General features: G+C 47.6%; 1 protein-coding gene across 2 annotated transcripts in view; it reads left to right on the top strand.

Annotated features, from left to right (window-relative positions):
* Nucleotides 1-26,357, top strand: part of l(2)05287 (WD repeat-containing protein l(2)05287) — an 80,435-nt gene that overhangs the window by 9,025 nt on the left and 45,053 nt on the right. For both annotated transcript variants that reach the window (XM_075680010.1, XM_075680011.1), the window contains exons 7-9: nt 14,307-14,392; nt 18,389-18,544; nt 22,399-22,577. In XM_075680010.1, the coding sequence (XP_075536125.1) occupies nt 14,307-14,392; nt 18,389-18,544; nt 22,399-22,577 (421 nt within the window). The remainder of the gene's footprint in view (nt 1-14,306; nt 14,393-18,388; nt 18,545-22,398; nt 22,578-26,357) is intronic.

Raw genomic sequence — 26,357 nt, 5'->3', positions numbered from 1 at the left:
AAATTGCTACCGAGTCTTATGTCTCCTACATTCAGGATGCCCTAGCCGTCTGTCATAAAATCGACACGTCCATGCCAGAGGCGGACAAGGTTGGACGCATTATCAAAGGCATCGGGGAAGACGCATTTAACCTTGTGGTCTTCAGAAACTTATCGACTGTCGATGCCATCATGAACGAATGCTGTCGTTTCTAGCAGGCGAAGAGTCGCCGTATATACAATCAGTTTACATGGCTTCCAAACACTGCAGCGACCTCTTCCTATACCGACCAATCTAGCTCGCCACCACCAAGCGAAAACATTACCCGAATTGTACGCCACAAACTCGAAGCAGCGTTTACTGCCTCACCTCAACAGACGTCTTGGAACAGCACTGCTGAGACGATATCGCTGATCCAGTCTGTGGTTCGTCAGGAAATCGCTAATATGGGTCTTCCAAGCGCCTGCTCCTTGGGTCACCCTGACACCCACCCTGCTCCTGCCTCGGTCCTATCACAGTCCACCTCACAGTGTCCGTTATCCTTACGCTACCAGGAATACCTCGGACTGGTGTACACCTGACGACAGGCCAATCTGTTTCTGCTGCGGCCAAATCGGTCACGTTTCCCATCACTGCCGGAGCCATTGGCCGTCCCCTTCTCGAAACACCTTCCGGAATTCAAGTTCGCCCCGAAGTTCCTCACCCCGTCGCTTCTACGACGCTTCCGACGCCACTACCTCGACTTGCCGCTATGCTCGCTCGCTCTTGCCTCAACATCACCATCCATGTCCGCCCCAGCTTCACCGCTCACCGTCGCCGACCTACCCGGGACCATCCCAGCAGGAAAACTAGGCAATATGGCACCTCGAGGTGGTGCTGCAATGTCGGATTCGCCGCAAAATCCTCCTTTGGCGCTGTTTAGGAGACATAACCTTCTTGACGTCCAAGTTGATGGCACACCCATCACAGCCCTTATAGATACTGGAGCACACATCACACATATCGATTATGACCAGCCGCCTACGCCGCCATTTAAAGAAAATTGTTACGCCTGCCATTACTCTGTTCATACGAATCGCCGACAGTAGCACAGTGACCGTGGTCAGAATGTGTACTGCCCGTGTGAGCATTTTCGGCCGCCATACTGTCGTTATTTTCACTGTGCTTGACCAATGCCCCCATGACCTCATCCTAGGCTTAGACTTCCTCTCCGCCCATTCAGTTCTCATCGATTGTTCTTCAAGTACTGCGTGTCTTGACCAACCTCTACTGGACGTTCCTCCAACACCACACGAAATTCGCCTAAGACCAACTGATTTTGTTCACGTTCCACCGCGGGTCTTGACATACATCGAAATGCCACCTTCTACGCCAGTTCCCGATTGTGATTACATCTCCGCTCCCATAACTGCCATCGTTCTCACGCACAGCGTTACTGTCCTGCATACAATACTGAGGGTCACAGACAATCGCACGTACCTCCCTTTGGTGAATTTTGGGCTCGCGAAGCAAATTCTGCCTAAAGATATCACCCTGGGTACAATCAGTGCTTTAGAAGTTAGTTATGTCGAGACTTTTGCCGTCGACGCTTCCTGTGAGCCATTCCGGTCTGCCAAATGTACTGACAATGACATTAGGAAAATGATCGCCCCGAATCTCACTCCTGTGGAGACTGAACAGCTCTGCAGTCTATCGCTTTTCTACAAGGATATATTCGACCTGAACAACCGACCCTTAGGCCAGACGTCACTTGTCAAACATCGTATGTATACAGGCAATAATCCACCCATCCATCGGCGACCCTACCGAGTTTCAGCTTCAGAGCGGCACGTCATCAAAATGGAAGCAAACAAGAGGCTAGCGAAAGACATAATTGAACCATCGTCGAGTCCCTGGGCATCTCCTGTCGTGCTGGTCAGAAAGAAGGGCGGCTTATGGAGATTCTGCGTTGATTACCACCACCTCAACTGCATCACGATGGAGGACGTCTACCCTCTACCTCGTATTGATGACGCCCTCGATTGCCCATACGGGGCACAGTATTTTTCGTCCATCGACCTACGATCCTGATACTGGCAAATCGCTGTGGATGATCTAGATCGTGAAAAGACCGTCTTTATGATGCCTGATGGTCTTTACCAAAGTTATGCCTTTTGGGCTATGCAACGCTCCGGCTACCTTTGAGCGTATGATGGACTCATTACTCCAAGGATCCAAGTGGCCGACTTGTCTCTGCTACCTAGATGATGTTATTGTGTTCTCGCCCTCATTCAGCACACACATTGAGCATCTTTCAGCTGTACTTGCCATTTTTCGCAAGGCTGGTCTACACCTCAACTCCAAGAAATGTAACTTTGGCCATCGTGAGATTACTGTTCTTGGATATGTCGTCAATGCGACTGGCATCTGACCGGACCCCAAGAAAATTCGCGCAGTGAAGGAGTTCCCTGTTCCACGGTCCGCAAAAGATGTACGAAGTTTCGTGGACCTTTGCTCTTACTTCCGGCGCTTTGTTAAAAATTTTGACACCATAGCACGCCCTCTCACATATTTCCTGAAGAAAAGTGTGCCGTTTTCATGGGGATCCTCTCAGGCCACCGCCTTTTCTCACCTTACCACCATGCTCACCACCCCACCGATTCTAGGACACTTCGCTACTTCAGCCCATACAGAGGTGTGCACCGATGCCGGTGGCCACAGAATCGGTGCCGTCTTGGCACAAGTTCAACACGCCCATGAACGTGTCATCGCGTACACTAGCAGTCTTTGTCACCTGCGGAGCGAAACTACTCTATTACCGAGCGCGAATGTTTGGCCGTTGTGTTGGCAGTGGCGAAATTCCGCCTCCATTTATAGAGCAGGCCCTTTTCCATTGTAACGGACCACCACGCTCTCTGTTGGCTTTCATCCTTAAAAGATCTCACAGGGAAGCTTGGACGATGGGCTTGGCTGCTACAAGAGTATTCCTATTTGGTGGTGTATAGGTCTGGTCGCCTGCACAAGGATGCCGACTGCTTGTCCTGTTACCCTGTACACACGCCCGCCCACGCCGACATAGGCGCTTCCGCAAGTGCTCTTTCTATTTCCCAGCTTTTGGACATGACCAACGAGCAACGCTATGACGGTACTTTGAGGACCCTCATTGACCGAATGGAATCTGCTCCTACTGATCCATCGTTATGGTGGTTCGTTCTCAGCGACGGGATATTGTACCGACGCAGTTTTCATCCTGATGGTCCTCCCCTTCTCCTTGTCGTTCCTCAACACCTCCGCTTAACCGTGCTTCAGGAGCTCCATGGTGCCCCAACTGCCGGACGCTTTGGGTTTGCTCGCACTTATGACCGCGTGCGCCGCCGCTTCTACTGGCCCGGCCTCGCACGCTCTGTACGGTGCTATGTAGCTGCTTGCAAGCCCTGTCAATATTGCAAGAAGCCAGCAACGCTTCCTGCTGGGTACTTACAGCCGATCGACATTCCACCTGAGCCGTTCTTTCGCATCGGTTCGGATCTCCTTGGCCCTTTCCCCGAGTCCAGCTCCAGCAACAGGTGGATCGCTGTCGCTACTGATTACGTGACACGCTATGCCATCACTCGAGCACTTTCCACGAGCTGCGCAACCGACGTCGCAGATTTCCTACTCCAGGATATCATTTTAGTACATGGTGCCCCGCAACAGCTCTATACTGACCACGGCCATACTTTCCTCTCCCAAGTCATCGCCGATATCCTACGCTCATGTTCTATACCAAGCACAAGCTGGCTACCTCCCATCATCTCCAGACCAACGGCCCCACTGAACGACTTAATCGGACCACTACTGACATGCTATCGAAATATGTTTCACCTGACCACAAGGACTGGGATGTGACGCTCCCTTATGTCACGTTCGCCTATAATTCATCATGCCACGATACTGCTGAGTATTCCCCATTTTACTTGCTCCTCAGTCGTGACCCTGTATTACCCTTGGACACTTCACTCCCCTTGATACAGGAGTCGAGGACCAAGCATGCCTGCGACACCATCATCCACGCTGACCATGCACGCCAGCTTGCCCGTACTCGTCTGTTGGCATCGCAGGAATCTCAACGGCATGCTTACAATGGCTGCCATTGGGACACATATTTTTCAGCAGGCTCTCTCGTGCTACTTTGGTCCCCTTGCCGCCAAGTGGGGCTCTCCTAGAAACTTCTTCTGTGCTACAAAGGCCCTTAACGTGTTCTTCGTCGAGCGACCAGTGTCACTTACGAGATTAATCCCTGAGACCTCCGCCACGCCACCTGGTTCCACATCACCTGACGTCGTACACGTCTCTCGGCTTAAGCCTTACTATGCCCTTACTGACAGCCCCACCTGAAGCACCGGGATGGTGCTTTTTCTGCCGGGGGTCGTGTTACGTTTGGAAAAGAGAACAAGTTGACGGTGAAGACGACGATGTGGCAAGAGCCTCTCGAGATTCTCAGCAGCTGTTTATATACGCTTTTTAAATACACCGTGTAAATAGTTTTATACCCGTGAGAATATGCAGGCGAACCTGACTATATCGAACCCGTTTACATTGAATTATCCTGTATATCAAACAATTTCTGAACACAGTATTACTACAATGAGTACCGTGTTTACTCGCATAATGATCGCACTTTTTTGTAAAAAAAAATTGACCCAAATTCAGGGGCACGATTATTACGCGGGTTAAATTTCCCGCAAGAAGAAAAAAAAAATTTTCAACAAATAGGTCACCAAACAGGCGGCTACCGCTGTATGTAGTACGGGACACCAAAACAAAAATGGCGGCCGGTGGAGCAAGCCGAGCGTGCCGAACACAATTTTTTTCTTCTCAAGAGTGCATTACGTGCATTGAAACAGTTTCTTCCGTATCAATAATGAATAATATCGTTAATATCGGCAAGTTTGCCCCAAAAACATAGCCATTTCCACTTTGAGGGGACAGAAACAGACGAGCGTGCTTAGCTGCCAGTGATATAGGAACACGTGGCGGGCATGCTGCAGAAACTGCGGCATTTGTCTTCACTACTATCCTAATGCGGCACGTTTCCGCTAAGGGTGGGCGAATATCTTAGCTGTGTTACAAGCTTTGGCGTATGAATAGGGTACACTTCTAACGTATCAGTGTAAACGTGGCAGCTATCGTTGCCGCTCGCGATTTGCTGCGTGCCCACGAGTGCAGACGAGAAAAATCGAAAGGCACCTTTTTTGTTGTTGACCACAACCATTATAAAGCCTACACATAATACAGGCAAGTTTGGTGGTCCTTTTTTTTTTTTTTTCATGGAAGGGCGGAAAGTGATAAAAGGAATGAAATGGGGCATCGGCTTAAGAATATTTGGTGCTTGCAGACCGCTTGGTTTGTCTTGAAGAGTCGTTTGTGTAGCATTCGACAGATGGTAAGAGCGCTCATTATTAGTTAGACCTGGCACATGACATATCGCTGCGGCAAGTTCAGGGTGCGATCATTACACGGGAAATTATTAAAATCGAATTTTGACGACAAAATTTAGGGGTGCGATCATCACGCACGTGCGACCATTATGCGAGTAAATACAGTATGTATATATATATATATATATATATATATATATATATATATATATATATATAGTAAAAATTCCGCTTACATCGAACAAAAATAGCAGCGACTCCCAATATAATGAACGTCAAGCGGCACAAAAGTGCCCCCAGTAGTTGGCTTTCTCTTGTGACGGCAGGGTAACTTGGCAGCGAAGCTCTATCCACCCGCTCTGCCTACCGTGACCACGTCACGTCGTGCGAGCCATCGACACCCCCCTGCAAAAAATTATCCTGCACGCCCGCAGTGCTTGTTGCTTAGACAGCCAATCAGAAGCTCTTGCGCCCTCATTGTGCAAGATGGTAGAAGTGCGAGTGGTCTCACTGCTTTTCTGGTTCACTGTGTTTGCACCTTGTGGGCCTTCTCCCAAAATGCTGCTGTTATGGCTAGTGTGAAGTGACAAAATTTGCCTTTCGCCAGGAAGCTCGAAATCTGGAATCAAGTTGAATGTGATGAAAAATTGGATGTTGCCGCAGCATGCAAGGTTCTGAGGAGCACTCTCAGCACGATCTTGAAGGAATAAGGGGAAGATAAGGTCTAAAGTGGACAAACTTGTAATCAGGTGCCTGGGGCGCCTGACGTGTCTGCACGGCGACATCGAGGCAGCCGTGTGCAAGTAGTTCATCCAAAATTGCTTCAGACATGCCGGCTTCCGCGTGCGCGATGGTGACTCCAAAAATTTTGATTAGTGCAACAAAGCACGTGGTAGTGTCGCTGAAGTTTGGAGCGAGCTGTTGACGGATCAACAATCAATGAGTTTGTGAGTACAGATGATGGTGCCGCGACTACGGAAGAGCCCGAAAACAAAGACTACATTGCTGACATCGTACCGAGCACAAGTGATAGTGGGTATAATGAGGAAAGCAATGATGATCCTTTGCCGACATCATCTGAAAAAATTGGTGCACTCTCTCTAGTCTGGTGATTGTGCGCTAATCTGGAAGGTTGCTGCCTCAGTTGCTCCGACTCTTTAGACAGTGTGGAGAAGGCGCGGGCAGTGAAGTTGCCCAAGCAGAAGAAAATACAGGACTATTTCATGCGAAACTAAGATAGTTTCATCAATGAAAAGTGGTTTTATGGCACCCAATTTTTTAGCATTCTTATATCGGATTATGCCCTATGTCAAACTGATAGGCGTTTTTTTGCGAGTTCGATATAACAGAGTTCAACTGTGTGTGTGTGTGTGTGTGTGTACACACACACACACACACACACACACACACATATATATATATATATATATATATATATATATATATATATATATATATATATATATATATATATATATATAAATAGATACGGAACAGCCGCCACAGTGTGGCTACACTGAGGATGAAGAAGACGACGTGTGTGTGCCCGCTTGATATAGTGTCGCCATCTTTGCCACCGTTGGTCTACGTGTAAATATATTGTAAATAGACTTGTACATCAGCTACACGTAACATTAATTTGGTGGAGGCGGACGTTCCCCAAACCCGTCATGGAGCTCTGCAGCGGTCACAGCGGCGACAGTGTAATTTTGGCTCCTGCTGGTGGCACTTCATCTACGCAAGCGTCTCCGTCTGCAGCCCCGACCTACATCGCCGTTTCCCCCCTCGGAATCCTGGTGTTTTCACCGAAGTGGGCAGTCCTGATGTTGACGACTGGCTCCGCTTATACGAATATGTCAGCACCAGTCACAGGTGGGATCCGACTATTATGCTTCTGATTCTCCTGATTACCACCCTCTTCCCTCTAGTGTGTCCTTTTCCTTCGCTCCTTCTGTGCCCGCCCCATCATCCGATGCTGCGACACCTTTGACACGACCCCGCTACTCCTGCTTGCCTTCTCCCTGCCACCGTCAATCTCGTTCGCCCCCGTCACGCCGTGCTCCTTCACCGACCTACTCTCCGCACCCCCGACCGGAAAACTAGACAGTGCAGCTTCTGGAGGTGAAGCCACAATGACAACATTGGCACGAAATCCTCGCTTCACCTTACCCACGAACAAGAATCTTTTGGACGTTCTCATCGACAATGTTCCTGTGTGCACGTTGATTGACACCAAGGCGCACGTGTCCATTAGGAGTGCTGCTCTTCGCCGTCGGCTCAAGAAAGTTCTGACGCCTGCCCCGAACCGAGTTGTACAAGTCGCCGACGGAGGGACTGTCGCTATTGTTGGCATGTGCTCTGCCCGACTCACCATTGCTGAGAGACACACTGTCGTCCTATTCACTGTCATCGAGCATTGCCCTCACAAACTCATTCTCGGTCTGGATTTCGTTGCCAATCATTCTGCCCTAATTGTCTGTTCGGCCAGCTCACTTTGCCTTGACTTGCCTCTTCTTGCCGACCCTGTGGATCTGCCTCCAAGCAATTTGAGCTGCATGGATTTTATTCGCCTACCACCTTGCTCCTCCTAGCTAATGTGCGTTTCCAATGGTGTTCTCCATACCATACCATACCGCCTTGCTCTGTGACACACGTCGACTTATTGTCCTCACAAGCTGTACCTGACGGCAGTTACGTGGTCGCACCAATTCCGGCTGTTATACTTACACATGCTGTGACCGTGCCGCACACTGTGCTGACAATTACTGGCAACCACACTTGCCTTCCCCTTGTCAATTTCGCACTAACCGTGCAAGTTCTGCCTCAAGGGAGCTCCTCGGCAATAATTAGCGCTTTGCAGGATGATGAGGTCGAAGCATTCACAGTGGAAGATCGTTACAGCTCAGCCCATACCGTGACATCATCGCACGGTACTGACGTCGACATTGAGAAGATGGTTTCCTCTGACCTTACACCTGCTCAAGCTGAAGCCCTTTGCCGCATTCTTGAAGGCTATCGCGGCATTTTTTACTTTGACAATCGACCCTTAGGTGAGACATCCATTGTGCCCCATTGCATAAATACTGGCGATGCGAACCCTATTCACCGATGTCCATATCATGTTTCTGCGTCAGAATGAGCTGTTATCCAACAGGAAGTAAAAAAGATGCTTGAAAAGGACTTTATCGAGCCTTCCTGTAGTCCCTGGTCAAAAAGAAAGATGGAATGTGGTGCTTTTGTGTAGATTATCGCCACCTGAATAAAATCACAAAAAAGGACGTGTACCCTTTGCCACGTATTGATGACGCTCTAGACTGCCTGTACGGTGCCACCTATGTTTCTTCTATCGACTTACGGTCCGACTACTGGCAGATATCCGTCAACGACATGGACCGAGAGAAGACTGCATTTGTTACCCCTGACGGCCTTTATCAGTTCGAGGTGATGCCTTTCGGTCTCTGTAACGCTTCCGCCGGCTTCGAACGAATGATGGACTCTTTGCTTCAGGGGTTCAGGTGGTCCACCTGTTTGTGCTATCTGGACGACGTAATGGTTTATTTGCCCACATTCGACACGCCTATAGACCCTCTTTCAGCGATTCTTGGCGTGTTCCGCTGCGACGGTCTCCAGTTGAACTCGTCAAAATGTCACTTCGCTCGCCGCCAAATCACCGTCCTTGGACACCTCGTGGATGCCAGAGGCGTGCGACCTGATCTGGACAAAATTTGCGCTGTTACGAACTTTCCTGTTCCAAAGTCTGCCAAGGACGTTCATAGTTTCGTAGGGCTGTGCTCTTATTTCCGACGCTTTGTGAGCGATTTTGCGACCATTGCACGTCCCCTCATTAACCTCTTGAAGAAAGACTCCTCTTTCTCTTGGGGTCCTGACCATGCCGCATCTTTTTCGCAGCTCGCTACTCTCCTTACCACGCCTCCAATTCTTGCTCACTTTGACCCGTCTGCCTCAACGGAAGTTCGAACTGACACCAGCGGTCACAGCATAGGAGCAGTGTTAGTACAACGCTAGCGTGGACATGATCGCGTTATAACCTATGCCAGCCAACTTCTAGCACCCGGCGAGCGCAGTTATTCAATCACAGAGCACCAGTGCCTCGCTTTTGTGTGGGCTGTTGCGAAGTTTCGTCCATACTTGTACGTACGCCCATTTTGTGTGATCACTGATCACCATGTTCTCTGCTGGCTATCCTTGCTCAAGGACCCCATGGGACGGCTCGTGCACTGGGCGTTATGCTTGCAAGAATATACTGTCTCCATGGTATATAACACGGGATGCTTGCACCAGGATGCCGACTGTTTGTCCCGCTACCCCGTCGACGAACCGGCTGATGCGGACGCCATCGCTTGTGTTTTCTCTGTGTCCCAGTTGCTTCAAATCGGCAACGAGCAACGCCGCGATCCTTAATTACGAGCCCTCATTGACCGTCTGGAGTCAACGCCTGGCGACACCTCTCTCCGGATGTTTCTCCTCAAGGAGGGGGCATTATACCGCCGCAACTTCAATCCACACGGCCTTGACTTTCTGCTCGTCATTCCATCACACCTGCGTTCAACTGTCCTCCACCAACTTCACGACGCTCCCTTGGCTAGACACTTAGGCGTCTCGTGCACATACGACCATGTACGCCGTCAACTCATTTGGCCGGGTCTCGCCCACTTCGTGCGGCGCTACATTGCCACTTGTGAGCCCTGTCAGCGCCTGCAAAACCCTCCACACTTCCAGCTGGATGTCTCCAGCCGATCGACATCCCACCCGAACCCTTTTTCTGTGTTGGTCTAGACCTTCTTGGACCATTTCCTCTCTCGGGCTCCGGAAATAAATGGGTCGCCGTCACTACTGATTATGCTACGCAGTGCGCAATTACCAGAGCCCTCCCGACAAGTTGTGCTACTGACATTGCTGACTTTCTTCTGTACGACATCATTTTAGTGCACGGTGCTCCGCGCCAGTTACTCACTGACCATAGCCGCAGCTTTCTCTCGGCAGTCGTCGAGGACATCCTCCGTTCCTGCTCGACAAAGCACAAGTTCAGCACGTCCTACCACCCGCAGACCAACGGCCTCACGGAGCGCCTCAACCGGACCATCACTGACGTGCTTTAGAAGTATGTTGTGACCGACCACCACGACTGGGATCTTCACTTACCACATGTGACGTTATCATATAATTCATCGCGTCACGACACGCCAGCTATTCACCATTCTATCTCCTATATGGCCAAGAACCAGCGTTGCCCTTGGACACTTTGCTGCCCTCAGCCACACGTTCCGCCACTGGATACGCCCGCGACGCGATTGCACATGCCGACCATGCATGTCAGCTCGCCTGCACCCGTCTCGAGGCCTCACAGGAGCGTCAGAGACGCCTCTATAATTGCCACCATCACAACGTGCACTTTTCTCCGGGTTCTCTGGTGCTTCTCTGGTCAACCATTTGACGTGTGGGTCTTTCCGAAAAGCTGCTGTCACGCTACACTGGCCCATACTGTGTGGTACCACTAGTGACCAATGTCACATATGAAATCATCCCTGCCAACCTCTCAGCGTCATCGTCAACTGCAAGTGACATCGTTCACGTGGCGAGACTGAAACCATACCGCACACCTTTCACCGCAGATGTGTAGATTAAGCACCGGGACGGTGCTTTTACCGCCGGGGGTGATGATACGGAACAGCTGCCACAGTGTGGCTGCACTGAGGAGGAAGAAAACGACGTGTGTGCCTGCTTGATATAGTGTCGCCATCTTTGCCACCGTTGGTCTACGTATAAATACATTGTAAATAGACTTGTACATCAGCTACACATAACAATATATATATATATATATATATATATCATATTTACTCGTTTCTAACATGCCCTCAATTGTAACACGCACCTGTTTATCGTGGCAAAAAAAAAGAAGAAAAATCCTTTACAATACCGCATACCTCATTCTTTCATACAGAAATACAACTTTCTCTCATTTGGAAAAAACAAAAGCTTTACTCCCAATACACTAAAGTTGCAATAAATAAGGAACGTCTCAGTTTCGCCCAAAAGGCGAAGCATCTATTACGATAGCAAATTAGTAGAAGACAGCTATACGAAAAGTAAGGATAGTAGTTTCATCGGCCATATATACTTTTAAGCATTCGCTTACTAACCAAATTAACCAGCATGGTATCATGCGTGCACAAGCAAACAAGAACACATCTCACTCAATGACCGCGGAAACTCTAAACGCGGGAGTGAGGAAGTATGGTAGCAGGAGAGAGGTAATTGACCTTTGTGCGGCCTCTAACTTCGACGCAAACTAAGCGATGAGAATACAGCGCAGTGCGCCTAGATGCTTAGACTCTTGTCTTCGTCGCAGATCACTTTCAAGATAGGGGCCGCGCGGCCGCACCGTACGTAGCAGCCGCCAGTGTAGGACGCCTCTCCTGTTTGCTCCAGTCCCACACGCAAGCTTCGTGAACTCCGAACGCCCATGATGCTGCCCGATTTCCATCTGTCTTGGCATACGTGATCGCTTTCCTTTTAATTGCGGCATCGTAATGAACTGGGCATGTCATTGCAGTCGACACTTCTGTGCTGATAGAGCAAATGCAGAAAACAGGGAAACGGACAGTGCACTAACCTAAGCGAAAGAAAGCATTGCCTAAGCACACATACTACAGCGCATAGAGAAAGCTACGGCAGCTAGGCTTGATGCACGTACGAGGCGGCCATTTTGAAGTGCCGATGGCGATATGGTAACGCAGATTTAGGGTCGTAGTCAATTCGTATGCACATGCAATTTTTGGACCCCTTTTATCGGAAAAAAAGTGAACGCGAGATTCAAGTAAATAGAGTACACTTAAATCTCATTATAGTGAAACTGCTTATAACGAAATAATGGATATAACGAAAGAATTGTGATTCCCCTTGAAAGTCCCCATAGAAACCCATGTGTTTAAAATTTCTTTTTAACGAAAAAAGATTAATTGATCAATGGATATAACGAAAAATCTTCATTCCGAAATCGCACCTAACAAGCCACTTTGTACACAAGATATAGATTTCTTAAATTGTGCGACGCGTTGTGACCCTCCGATGCGGCAGTTCAAATCTCCCGCGGCGACCCCTCATTATCCGGCAACACTCCAAGCCAAGCCAAACTGGCCAAGCAGCCGAGCCGCTCCGTCCATTGCATGCAGTGCGCACTGCCAGCCGAGTGCCGTGCGCCTTTGTTTGCATTGTTCCGTACGCTATCCGTCAGTGCTTTTTCGGCCGTGTCGCCAGTTTCACGACAGAGAAATGAATGGCAGCAGCAGCAGCAGCTTGAAGCTAAAATGGAAAGTTATCGCCTTTGATCAGAAGGCAACCATGATTAGGACTGTTGCGTCAGGCACGAAGAAAACTCAAGCGGCCAAGGAGTTCAGCATCGCGCCGAGTACCCTCTCTACAATCCTCAGCAGCAAAGAAGTCATCACTGGCGCTGTCGCACGTGGTGTGAAAGGTAGCCGGAAGAAGCTGCAGTCTCCTGCCTTTGAAGTCGTGGAAGAGGCGCTGTTCAAGTGGTTTTTGAATGCAAGGGCTGCTAATTTGCCCATGAGTGGAGCACTGCTCCAGAGAAAAGCGAGAGACGTTGCTTGCACTATGGGCTGTGACAGCTTCGTTGCAAGCGATGGCTGGCTGCAGCGTTTTAAAGAGCGCCGTAATATCGTTGGCAGGGTCGTCACTGGCGAGTCCCATGCCATCAACGATGAAACCGCAACGGCGTGGGTGAAAGCTAACGTTGGTGCTCTCCTTGAAAAGTATGAAAAGAAGGATGTGTTCAGCGCCGACGAAACAGCTCTCTTCTATCAAATGCTACCACAGAAGACCCTATCATTAAAAGGTAAGCTGTCGCGGCGAGAAACATAGTAAGGTCTGCATCACTGTGCTCCTTTGTACGAATATGGACGGATCAGAGATGATACCACCTTTGGTGATAGGAAAAAGCGTGTCGCCACGATGGTTTAAAGGAAAGAGGTGACTTCAACCGCAGTCCTTATCAAACTGGAAAGCCTGGATGACAAGGGAAGTTTTTGTGGGATGGCTGCGTGACTGGGATGAGAAGTTGAAGAGGCAGAATCGCAATATATGCCTTTTCTTGGACAACTGTGCTGCCCACCACACCACTGCTGCGCTGACGAACATTGAACTTGGGTTCTTGCCCCCGAACTGCACGGCAGTGATACCATGATCAAGGCGTGATAATGTCATTTAAGGCTGGATACCAGAAGCGGGTGATAGACCGACTTGTGTCAAACATGCAGCTACACAGATTATTCTTTGCATTCTGCGTAATTACATAATTAGTCTTAATTAATTAATGAACTTCCCAAATATTATAGTTAGATGAAAGGTGTCAATGAGAAATTTGTACAGCGACATGAAAAACTCCCGACACAGGTTTCTGTTGTTCAAGATGTGCTACATAAATGTGTTTTTATGAATCTGAAAGAATCCCGCAAATACATGCAAAATGCTTTGAGCGGCCAGTCGTGCGGCAATATTGCATGTAGTATTCACGGGGCATATTCGTATTGAGCAACAGAAACCGTATCAGGAGTTCCTCATATTGTTCTAGAATTTTCTCATTGGCACTTCTAATCTCACTATGATGTTTGAGAGGTTAAGTAATCAGGACGAATTATGTAATTAAGCAGAATGCAAACAATAATCTGAGTATCTCCAAGCGATGGCAAGCTGCATTAACTTGGTTCTGTCCAGCTATGGGGCGTTTGCATATTTTTAAATCTTGGTGCATGATAGTTGGGACATCCTGTTGTATATATATTTTTAGTCAAGAGAAATCACCAAAAACTAACTGATTAACCTTTCTTTGGAGGAATTGCTCATTACTGTGCATTTTACCGACCTCTCGTTTCTGTATCCTTTCAGGCAGGGCCTCAAAGAGCCAACACCAGTGCGTTCCATCCACCATTGGCACACACTTCCTGTTTGTGACTTGGCTTACACTGCTTCTGGTAAGTGGCATTGTGCATTTGATGAGCTAAACCTTTTGGATCCAGATCAGGGGTCTCTAACCTAAAGGCCCCTTACAACAAAACTGCATTTTCTCTCTGACGCTCTCTCTCTTCGTCCTCATGCTTTAAGTGTCCTCAGTTCTTCAACATATGAAGGAAGTAAACAAAAGTTATGAGTATCACCTTCCTTGATTCAAAAGAATGAGGTTATTGAGGATCATAATGGAGAGGGAAACAGGAGTGTTTTAAAAGCTCTGTATACCATTGCAGGCTGTTGGTGCGGGAGAGTGTTAAAAATATATAAATATGCTTTTCCCGAAATGTGTCTTCTCTTTTCTTTTTTCCCTTGTATAGATCTTTTTGATTGGTGATAGCTTTTCCAGCAGCAAGCTGGTCTCCACGTCATAAAGTGTCTCTAGACGTGAATATTGAGGGTGTTAAGGTGCAAATTGTAGGTACATTCGATTCACCTGTACCACCTGAACCAGTTCACGAGGTGCTGCACCCTGCCATTAGTTTCAGCACTGAACCACATCGTTCATTTTAAAAGGTGCAGGGAAGGTGAAGGCTGGTTCATTATTTTGCTGCGCCCGCTCCATTGTCAATGCCGACTTGGCGCAGGCGTACAGGTGCAAAGCAGCACACAGGCACGAGCACCGTTAAAACTTCGCTTACGCACATCTGATGTGTGTACGCAAGTGTGATGTGCATTTGCGCCCCAGTAGTCGATCATACAGTGAAACCTCGTTAAACCGTAGTTGGCTGGAGCACGGAAAAAGTATGCACTAAACGGTAGTACTGCTTAACCGAAATAGCATGAGATCGCCTACTTACCTGTCAAAAACAGACCTCGGAGAGAGTGCGATGAAAGGGCAAGAACATGCAGTATTTATTCATTTCGCACGACAGAAGTGTTATTTTCATTTGATTCTGCGGTGGCCTAGCAGCGACGACAGAGGCCTCAAACTTACGGAAGCTGCGAGCCAGCTTTTCAGCCAGCCCCCTCCTCTTGGCAAGCACTCGCATGGCAGATTCCTCGTTGGCGTTGTATATTCTCCGTGCAGCACGGGCACGATAGCACTGCAGAAGTCACCTTTTTCATTGCGGGGTGCTGTTCTCGTCACAACAATTGCATTCATGCGGCTGACGCAACGTGCAGCTTCTGCCACTGTCGGTCCTCATCATTGTCGTTAGGCGACACTTTGATAACAACAAAGGCAATGATGGTGAAAAGTTGAAGCTCGTAGTCGACACCTCTTCGTGGTCAACTTCTTCACATTCCAAATGCCATACATTGTAGTCAACGGTAGATCCCTGTAGCGTGCCAGCACCAACTCTTCGTGCCATGTTCGATAGCACGAACAATGTCAAATTTTTCTTCTATGTTGAGCACCCAGTGTTTTTGATCCGAGCTTCGGCATGACGCAACTCCTAGCTTAGACGACACCACAACACTCTCTGGCACAGCGCTGAAATGATGTTGATGTGGCTTAATGTGCAAACGCACAGGGCGCTTGGAGGTCGTTGTTCCAATCTCTGAGGCTTGTTGTTCTGCCAGGCCGCCCGATGGGGAAGATGCACTGCCGCGATTGTGCGACGAGAAGTGGAAACACTACGTGTTAACTGATAGGTACGCAATAAGCTGGTACAGCTTACGCAGATACAAAATGCATTATGTTCAATGGCCACTGAGTCGGGGATTTGACTTTACTACCTTTAAAACAAAACTACTGTTTAAGTGGGTACAGTTTATCGATGTTTTACTGTACCTGCAGTGCAGGACCTCTCAAACATACGCATTCCGTGCACATTAGTCGAACATAACGCCTGCACTGCGTCTGCACCTTGGCATTCTTTCCGAGTGTTGTGCTGTGCTGGCACCGCAGAAATCGAGCTGCACAATATCTGAACTTCTCGTGAACCACCGTGAACAGGTTCACATGCAGGCGAATCGAATGGACCTTATGTGTTTGCTGTAAAAAAGGGTACCGGTTCGACTTCAACAGCATTGGCTCTCTCTTGATACTTCAATCTTTCTTTACCTGTGCTTCATGGGGGGCAAGTCATGTGCCATTGTATGTATGCCATAATAAGTGCCAGAATTAGTCAGAGGGTTTTTGTGCCTAATGGCAGCTTTTTTTGTTTCTTTGTTTCTCTGAGTCCAAAAGCATTCCGTTCTTGTTACAGATGTTGTTCAGAGTTCTATATGAAATGCTGGTTTGACTAGGATGCCATGTAGCAATACAGAATTTGCTTACTTTCTAAACTTAATTATTGTGGGATTCAGCATCCCAAAACTGCACAACGGCCAGTGGGTTATGGAGAATGTTGTGATGGAGGACTAATAGAGGTTCTTTAACATGCACCTAAACCATGGTACTTAGGCGGGTTTTTGCATTTTGCTGTCATTGAAATGCAACCACCGAGGATGAGAATTGAACCTGAGACCTCATGCTCAACAGTGCAGCGCCCTAGCAATGAAGTAGGCTTGTGCGAATATTGGATAGTTTCAAGCATGCAATCTAATATTATGCTATTCAATATTTGCTTTGGCCCAAATTTTAGTGCTCGAAGTTTTTGAAACAGATGAATATAGTACTATGTAGTGCATATTTTTTCACATATGAGCCCCGCCCCCAATTAGAACACGTCTGGAAAGAAAAAAGAAGAAAAAGAAGGCACGTGTATAACCCGCAAATATAATTGCATACAACATTTTACAGTCTCCATTCTCAAATCCACAAATTGTCCACACTGTATCTGTGGCCAGCTGCTCTGTTCCCCACCTCTTCAGTGATGCGGATGGTAGAGAACTTTGCCAAAAGGTGGTTGCGTGACAACGTAGACCTTGCTGCTGTGAAACAGTACCTTGAGGCTAAATTCTCCTGTTACCTGCACCCTGGTGTTGCTGTTAAATGTTTTTAATTTTTGGTGTGGTTAATGTGCTCAAAACTATGGCAAGTTCCGATACATATAATCAACAGCTTCGGTTTTGGTGAGCAAGTCAGATTGCATATGACAAGGCAGATGAATTTGTTTACAGCCGCCTACTGATTTCTGCACCGGCTGGATTATTCATACATATTGTTCACAGCGGCCATACTGTTTCCGCAGAGCCGTACACACACTGTGAATAGATTTGCGTCGATGCAGCTGACACCCAGCAAAACAGCGCTGGTTAGGCATAACTGCCAAGGAAGGCATGGCAATGGAAGGCAAGCTCTCGCAGGAAGCTTAACGCTCATCGCTGATTGTCTCTCAGATCATGCATGTGAGCTAGACTGACAAGCACCGAAGCAGCGAGCATGCCTATCAAGTTCGTCTGTGTGCTTGCAGAACAGAGTGAGTCAAGCTCACATGTAGAAGGAAAGCATCAAACTGAATCTGCACTACGCAGCATTAACTGTCAGCATCACGCAGTCAGAGTCAGACTTCATAGCAAGTGTACCAACTTTTATTAGATTGGTCAACATCTGGCTCTTTCATCAACGTTTGACATTCACACTAGCCTACCACTGAGCTACCACAGCAGTTGCTTTTAAAACTTGCATTGGCGCCTCCAAGTTTTCTTTCATAAGTTCTGTAGGTAGCAGGGATTGACATTAGCTTTGTTACTGCATCCCCATTCAGCCTTACAAATTCATTTGTTTTTTCATAATTAGCTCAGGACTAATTAGCATTGATCAACAAAGAAGACTAGATTGCCTTTGAAAGTACACAAATACTTTTCAAGCTTTTGAAAATATTCTGCAGCAGAACGACAGAAGTAAGGGGGAGTGTCGTGAAATATATGATGGCGCGATATCGTTGGCACCATGTCTTAAGTGCAAAATCAGAAGCTTTTGGCTTTGTTTTCTGCAAAACTAATCAACAACTTCTGCCAAAGAAATGCAAGTACTGTTTCAAAAGAATAGTCTACTCATTATAAATAACTTTAGTGCTTGCTTGTTGCATTGCTGTTGTCTAAGTATATCACCATGTTCTCCTGGGCCGCAGGCAGTTTCCTACTAAGTGGAGGTGGCGAGTGTGTATTGGTCAAGTGGAGCCTGCCGACGGGAGACAGCCAGTTCGTGCCTCGCATAGGTCTACCCATCTGCCACATTGCCACCTCACCTGATGCCACTCTAATCCTGACAGCTCACACTGACAACTGTGAGCACATTTACAATTTAGTCTTACCTACACAGATATAATGCCTGTAAAGGCCAACTGCAATGACATTTTGGACCATGTAAGAAGCAGTGCTTCAGAGAATGTAAATATAGAGCATTCCCTGTGCTACATTTTACATTTGAAATACAAGTGAATACGTCATGAAATTCCCACAGAAATAGACAAGAAAACCCCTTTTCTAGCGTTTCCACAATTCACAGACCGGATTGGATACCGAAACTTCAAGAAATGCTGCCATCACCACTTGCCGGAAATGACACAAAACCTTTAGTGTTGAGAACTAGCACAGCTTCTTCGCATGACGTCCTATAATTAGTTTTGTGCTCTAATTAAAACAACAATATTCAAAGCCTGCACATGTGCAAAAATTTGGAGGACATTTAAGCTTAGTCTTTAAGAGTGGAATGCGATAGCATTCGAAAATCCCTGACTGCTTCTGACGCTTCCCGGAAACTGGAGCATATGTAACCATAATGTTTATCGGGAAATGCTGGTCGTGACTGCTATACATGAAGGCAGGCTTTGTGGTAGAAATACGGCCTCTTGCATAGGCTGCGATGCGGTGGAGGCAAGTGCCAGCTGGGGGTGTTGCAAGAAACCGGGTGCGCCGCTCCATGGCCCTCGAGACACCCACATGCCGGCGTGCACAAATGGTGGAAGCTGCGGTCGGTCTGTGAATTGTGGAAACGCTGGAAAAGGGGTTTCTTTGAGTTTTTTTGTAACAGAATTACGGTATTTATTCGAATCTAGGCCGATAGCATTTTTCGAATAACCATATACCTAACTCTAGGGTTGGCTTAGATTCGAGGATTTTAAAAAACGCGCCACATTTAATGGAAAATGATAAAAGTGGTTCATAAATAGCACCATCTACAAAACTCAGTATCGTGGCCACTACTCGCTGCGCCAGTAGCCAACTGAAGTACATGAGCAACGTCGCATTTGGACCCATGTTGTATTGGGGTGTGGCGTGGCGTTAGCGTAATGGCACCAAACAGGTGATGCGACTGCAGTGCTGCTTTCAATCGAAAAGTTGTGCTAGCTGCAGAGGCACCGTTAAACTTTCATGCCAGGCAGGACTTCAGCATCGATGAAAAAAACGTCCGTCATTGGAAGGGGCAATGGGAGACAGTTTTTATGCTTGCCGCAATGAGGAGATGACAGCTACAAGGAAGATAAGCGCGCGATAACAGAGAGGAGCAGTTCACCGAGATCATGCCGCGTTTCGACGTGTATGAGGCGTGCAGCACTGTCTGTGCATGCATGGGCGCGCGGACGTGAGCTTGCGCGCGTCCGCAAGCATATAAGGCTAGCAGCGATGATGATGTAGAGTCAGTGTGACATGTTTATATTAAATAAATGCTGTTTTCATATTGTGAACGCTGCCCTCACTTTTTTGTTCGGCCTACATTAGAGGCAAGTTTTTTTTTCTTTTTTTTTTGGCTTCGGACATTCGGGGGTTATATGGCTTAGAATCGGGGTCAGCCTAGATTTGAGTAAATACGGTATGTTTTCTCGTCTAGTCAAATTACAATCCAAGAGCTATCATATCTGCAGGTTGTGTGTATGTCATAGTTTAAGATTTTTCCACATATTTTAGCTTGAGAAATTCATTAAGTTCAGTAAATTCCTTGCATCACATGGATGGCTTGGGTATGGGTGGTTTGAAAATCTTTTTGCCGAAATGACGTCCGACGCGGGACGGCAGTACGAGCTCCTTAATGCTGTCGCATTAAAAAAACATGTACCCTGAAACCTCGTTAAACTGTAGTTGGCCAGAGCTCGGAAAATTTATGTACTAAACAGTAGTACTGCTTAACCGAAATAATGTGAGTTCGCCCACTTACCTGTCAAAAACGGAGAGAGAATGTGATGAAAGGGCAAAAAGCATGCTGTATTTATTCACAATGGCTCATAGCCCCTGTTACGAGGCTATGAGCCATTGCATTTTTTGCTTGCTTACGAGCATATGAGGGCTTACGGGGGTATGATTGCTTACAAGGGTATGAGCCATTGGTGATGCGTGTCGACACGAAAATTCTCTGGTACCCTAGCCATATACAGCTCCACTGTGATACAGTCGACTCTCGTTACAATTGATCCTGATAATCCGGAAAAAAACGTCCATTTTATCTGAAGTCCGTAATCTCCAAAATGCCTCACTTCCGAAACTTTAGTCGAGATATGTAAAAACGTTATTGCAGAGCGAGTGATAAATGTCCAAAATAAAAAACAAACAAACAAAAATGTCACAGTTTCTCCTGAAAGGCAAAGCATCGATTTCGATAGCAAATTAATAGACAGCTATGCGAAGTAAGGATAGTAGTTTTATCGGCCGTATAAAATTGTAAACATTACCTTACTGACTAAATTAACAAGCATTGTGTCACGCACGCACAGGTAATCATGAACACATCTCGCTCAGAATGTTGGAGTGTGGAAGCGCGGCCGCGACAGCGAACCAATTGACATTCATGCTGTCTCTCTCTTCAGTGTGAAATAAACATTGAAAGCACAGCGCATTCAAAAGTACCGGCACTGGGCACGCATTGTCCACATTGCAGGTCGCTTTCAAGATACGGCACCGACACGGTGTGCACGTTGTCCACATCACAGATCGCTTTCAAGATGCGGGGCAGGCGCGCAGTTTGTCCACATCGCAGATAGCTTTCAAGATACAGCGCCTGCGCAGTGAACAGCAGCCACCGGACTAGAACACACCCCCCCCCCTTTTCCTCGCCTCTCTACCCCCTCCCCCCCCCCCCGTAGCGCTGCACGCGTAGGCCGGCGCACTTCTGCCCTGCTTTCCTCCCTCCCTCGCGCGCACGATATTGAGCCACAGTCATCAGCTGACCCTCGCAAGTCAGTTGCCAGCCCGTGTCAACACAGTGGAAGTCCGTTTTATTTGCCCGATTTCGACAAAAATTGGCGCTAATTTCATCTGCTGTAGCCGATAGCCCTTTGTAGTGCGATCCATTAAAAGCAACCTTCGTTGCATTGATAAAATAGGTAGAGCAAACTAAGGTGGAAATACTGCCCATTCTATGCGAAAGTCTGTTGTATGCTGGTTCATTGTAAGGAATGTATACAGTATTGACCTTCCACACACAGACAAAAAAGCCAAAAAGCTTTCGCGATGTTCATATGCTTTGTCGCATAACCCCAGTGTATTGCGTCGAAGCTAACTTTAAAAATGTACAAGGCGAAGCTGACATAGAAAACCGTTCCCTCTGACAGGGCTCCACTAGCGATCGCAGCTCGCTGGGCCTGGTCGAGGGTCGCCAGTTGGCTTCCCAGGTCCAGTTCGGAGAGTCTCGCCTCCCAAGACCACGTAGTGAGTGTGTGTGTTGTGACTCGTGGCGAAATTGCGTCGCCCAGACGGTCGGTAGATTCGTGTGTTATGTGTGCGAGTGTCGCTGTGTGGTTGCTACACCAGGCACATGTCCGGGACATGGCCACCATTGTGCAATACATATTGCCCTCCAATACATATTGTTAAAAAATTGGGTGTGCGTTAAATTTCTACATTGTTTAAGAGCTCATGTTATCTCTACGTTAGTTTTCTACTTTGGACACATAGAAAGTGGGAGGGCGTTTGCTTTGGGGCCATGTCAGAGTCAGCCAAACGCTGCCAGATGAATCGGCAGTGTGTTTTGACGTTTTTTCTTCATCTTGTTTAATTTTACCCATCACATAATTTGATCAGTTTTGTCGGTTTCGTCAGGGTCGAAGTAATGGAAGTCGACTGTACTCTAGTTTTGTTCGCATGGAGGGAACAAGGATGATGGCAAGCTCTGTGCCTAAGCATGTTGTTGACCCTCTCTGTCTTCCAGGCCTGCGGCTAGTGAGCAGCCAGTTGTGTGTGGTGCGCCAAGTGCAAGGACTTGCACTCAGTCAAGGGTCTGCACGTGAGCTGCTGCTTTATGACCCCCGCACTAGTGCCTTGCTTCTTCGAGGACTGCCAGGGCATTTGCAGTTCTACCAGCCCCATGAAGACAAGCAGCTTTTCTGCGTTAGTACACCTTCATCTCTCGCAGGCATTATAAGTTGCTAAAGGTGGCTAGATAGCCCTTTCAGAATTTTTTCAATAATTGTTTGGCCGTAAAAGATTACCTAATTATGTACAGAATCACAATTGAAAGCTGGAGTTTTTCATGCACAAGCACAAACTGTAAATCCGTTCATTATCCACATTGTCTGTTATGTCACGATTACCTAGAGCATGCCTTAAGTGCCATATGCCAATAATAACAAATGGCAGTATCTGTACTGCAATTCTGCATACTAACAAGTAACACATTTAGTCAGTGAGGCTCAGGGGAGATACAAAGTTGACGAAAACAACCATGAAAGCCATTGGCCTTGCCACATTGGATATCAGTGTATCACCAGATTTTTAGTGATGTACAGTAGAGGCAAAGAGGACTAGTACGTGCCTATATAAGAATGCCTACTGGTTGTGCAGAGACATTGGTCGGGAAACACATCAGTAGAACATAATATTTATTGGTGTATTTTTTCTAAGAGTGCAAATATTCAAAACTTTGAATATTCGATTCAAATCAGTTGGTATTTGATTTGATCTGAAAAACACTCACTCTTTGAAATATTCAAATCTGCCCTAAATTGCCAAAAGCAATTTAGGGCGGATTAGGGCAATTTTGGCCAGTCAGCTTCACCGCAGTATACCTGTATTATGCGGCGAAGCATGCAAAATACATTCAGGAAAAGCATATTAGTCTGCAGCAAAGCATACTTGAAGTAAGACATGATTACTGTATCGGTACCATTGCTGGTGCCCTGCTACAAACACTATCAGCTCGAATATCCACACTGTGCTGCCTCTTCATGCATCTGGGCACCACCAGCAGCCAAGTGGGAACCTTTGTGTATGCTACTAATCTGGCTAAGTGCCTAAAAACACAGTTTCCAAACAACATATTTCACCAAGTAGCAAGCTTGGCAATGTTTTTAAAGAAGACCGTCATTCCAATGTAGTCGAGTACCACCAAAATTCTTCAGTGGCAAAGTGGATTAAGAAACCAGCTTTAGAAGAAGCAAGGCAAATTTCAACACCATTTGACGCAGATATGTACCCAATAACAAAGACTCTTGAAGAACCTCCTTCCACATCATCACTGTGGAAAGACTTCCGTAGGCTCATTAAGCTGGAACAATTTTTACTGCCATAAACACATGTTGAAAGATATGTGCATTATGATATTTTCGGCCAAAATATTATGCGGCTCTGATGTGGATTCCCCGCAGGGGCGTCTGCGTAAGCAGGCGTTTGGTGTGTTGCGACACCACGTACCCGAGCACACGAGGGTTGGACCCTCCCGCGTGTAGCCGTGCGCGGCTTAGCCGTGTCCGGGGAAAGGGGGATCCTGGAGGTTGAGCCGATGCCGGGTGTTAGGACCTTTAAGGCCCCCCGGCGGAGGCAACACACCTCTTTGGCCTCTGCTTCACGTAGACGGCACCCCCGGACTGACCCACCCGGGGGAAATCGGTAGTTGCCTTTTCCTGTCTCTCGCTCTCCCTCCAACCTTCGTCTTTCTCTTACTTTCCATCTTTCCTGTCTTCTCCTATCTTCCTCTCACTTCCAATTTTCCAGGCAGCAAGGGTTAACCTTGTGTGAATAACCAACCTAGGTTATCTCATATTTGGTTATAGTGATAACGTACAGCTGGCGTTTGCAGGACCTGTTCTTACAGTCCCCTTGTAGGACTCCCCGGTGGGTGGCTGGCGTTATTGCCGAAAATTCAATCCCTTTATGGCAACCTCTTTCCCTCCGCTTCCTGATCGCCCTCAGAAAAGAGGGCGCACCGATGATGTATTCCAGTTTTTTGGTCGGCAAAAAGAATCCTTCCCTCGTTTTCACGTGATCCACTCTGAAAAACCAGCTAAACCAGTGCGAACTATCTCACCATTCCTTGTTTCTAAGACATTGACTGAAGTCTTTGGTCCAGGTTATAAGGCGTCGAGGATGGCAAGCGGTGATCTCCTCTTGGAGCTCCGCTATCAGAAACAATATGAGAAATTGACAAAACTAGTGTCGTTTGGGGAAACCCAAGTAATTGCAACCCCGCACCGTACGATGAACACCAGCCGCGGTGTTGTCTCGGACGATGACTTGCTGGAGCTCACTGAGGATGAACTCTTGGAGGGCTTCAGTGACCAGAATGTTATCAATGTTAAAAGAATTAAGATCAGGCGTGACAGCAAAGATATCAAGACCAAACACCTTATACTCACATTCGGCTCAAGTATTCTGCCCGAGTCTGTAGAGGCCGGGTACATCAAGCTCCGTGTTAGGCCATATGTGCCAAATCCTCTTAGATGCTTTAAGTGCCAAAGGTTCGGCCACAGTTCGCAAAGCTGCCGAGGCCGTCAAACCTGTGCGAAGTGCAGTGCCCACGAACATACTTCTGAAGCTTGTGAGAACACTCTCCATTGTGCAAACTGTGAAGGGGAGCACGCCGCATACTCGCGGTCGTGCCCGTCTTGGAAAAAAGAGAAAGAAATTGTGACAATCAAAGTCAAAGAAAACATATCTTTCAAGGAGGCACGCAGGCGGGTATCTTACCTGCCCAAAAACACATTTGCCGATGTGGCGCGTCAGGGGGCAGCGCCACAACGGTCTCCGGCGGCTGTCCGACCCACACCCAGTGAGGCGGCAGCGACGCCATCCGCCCCCCCGGCGGATGCAGCTAGTGCTGCTACGCCAACCCAGCAGACGGGGCCATCTACCTCTGGGCAGGTGACCCCGAAGGCCTCGTCCAACGTGCCGAGGCCTTCACGCCAAACAAAGCGCTCGGAAGAGCGCCCGTCCAGCGCCTCGCAAGAGGCGATGGACACAACCACCAGCCCCACGGCGCCACCAGCGCCTAAGGAGCGGCGAGGCCCTCTCGATCGCTCCAAAAGAGATAAAACTCCCGTCACGGCGCCTTCAAAGCGCCTGTGAACTAATCCGTTTCTTAAACACACAGCACCAAACTTATTTATCAAAATGGAAACACAAATAGTACAGCGGAATGTACGAGGACTTCTACATAACCTCGACGACATTAGAGAAATAATACACAAACCCAATCCGAAGCTGCTGTGTGTTCAAGAGACACACCTCAAACCTACCAATAGAAATTTTCTTCGAAACTACACCATCTTCCGCAAAGACCGTGAGGAGGCTAATGCCTCCGGTGGTGTAGCAATAATAGCCGACAGGGCGGTAGCTTGCCGACCCGTCGCCCTTAACACGCCCCTTGAGGCAGTGTCTGTTCAGGCCATTCTTTTTAATAAAATAGTAACAGTGTGTTCCATTTATATACCTCCGAACCAGCGTCTCGAAAAAACAGACTTTTATAAGCTCATTGACCAGCTCCCCGAGCCCTATATACTCGTGGGAGATTTTAACGCTCATAACACAATGTGTGGAGACTCGCGATGCGACGCGAGAGGTCGACTCATTGAAAATTTTCTTTTAACCACCAGTGCGTGTCTCTTTAATAAGAAAGAAGCAACGTATTATAATATTCATCATAACACGTACTCATCAATAGACCTGGCGATCGGATCCGCTTCCATCTTTCCTGACTTAGAATGGCATGTAATTAAAAACCCATTCGGAAGTGATCACTTCCCAGTAACGCTTAACTTCGTAAACAAACTTGACTTGCATTCACACTTCCCTCGCTGGAAACTGGCCTCTGCTGACTGGGAACGTTTTAGAGAATCCACCCACATATCACGGGATTTTATAGATAATTTTACTATAGATCATGCTGTTTCATAC

This window comes from Dermacentor variabilis, chromosome 2 (genome assembly GCF_050947875.1).
Source record: "Dermacentor variabilis isolate Ectoservices chromosome 2, ASM5094787v1, whole genome shotgun sequence".
NCBI classification, from domain to species: domain Eukaryota; kingdom Metazoa; phylum Arthropoda; class Arachnida; order Ixodida; family Ixodidae; genus Dermacentor; species Dermacentor variabilis.
The sequence above is the reverse complement of the archived record's forward strand: the minus strand, read 5'-3'. Positions and strand labels throughout refer to the sequence as shown.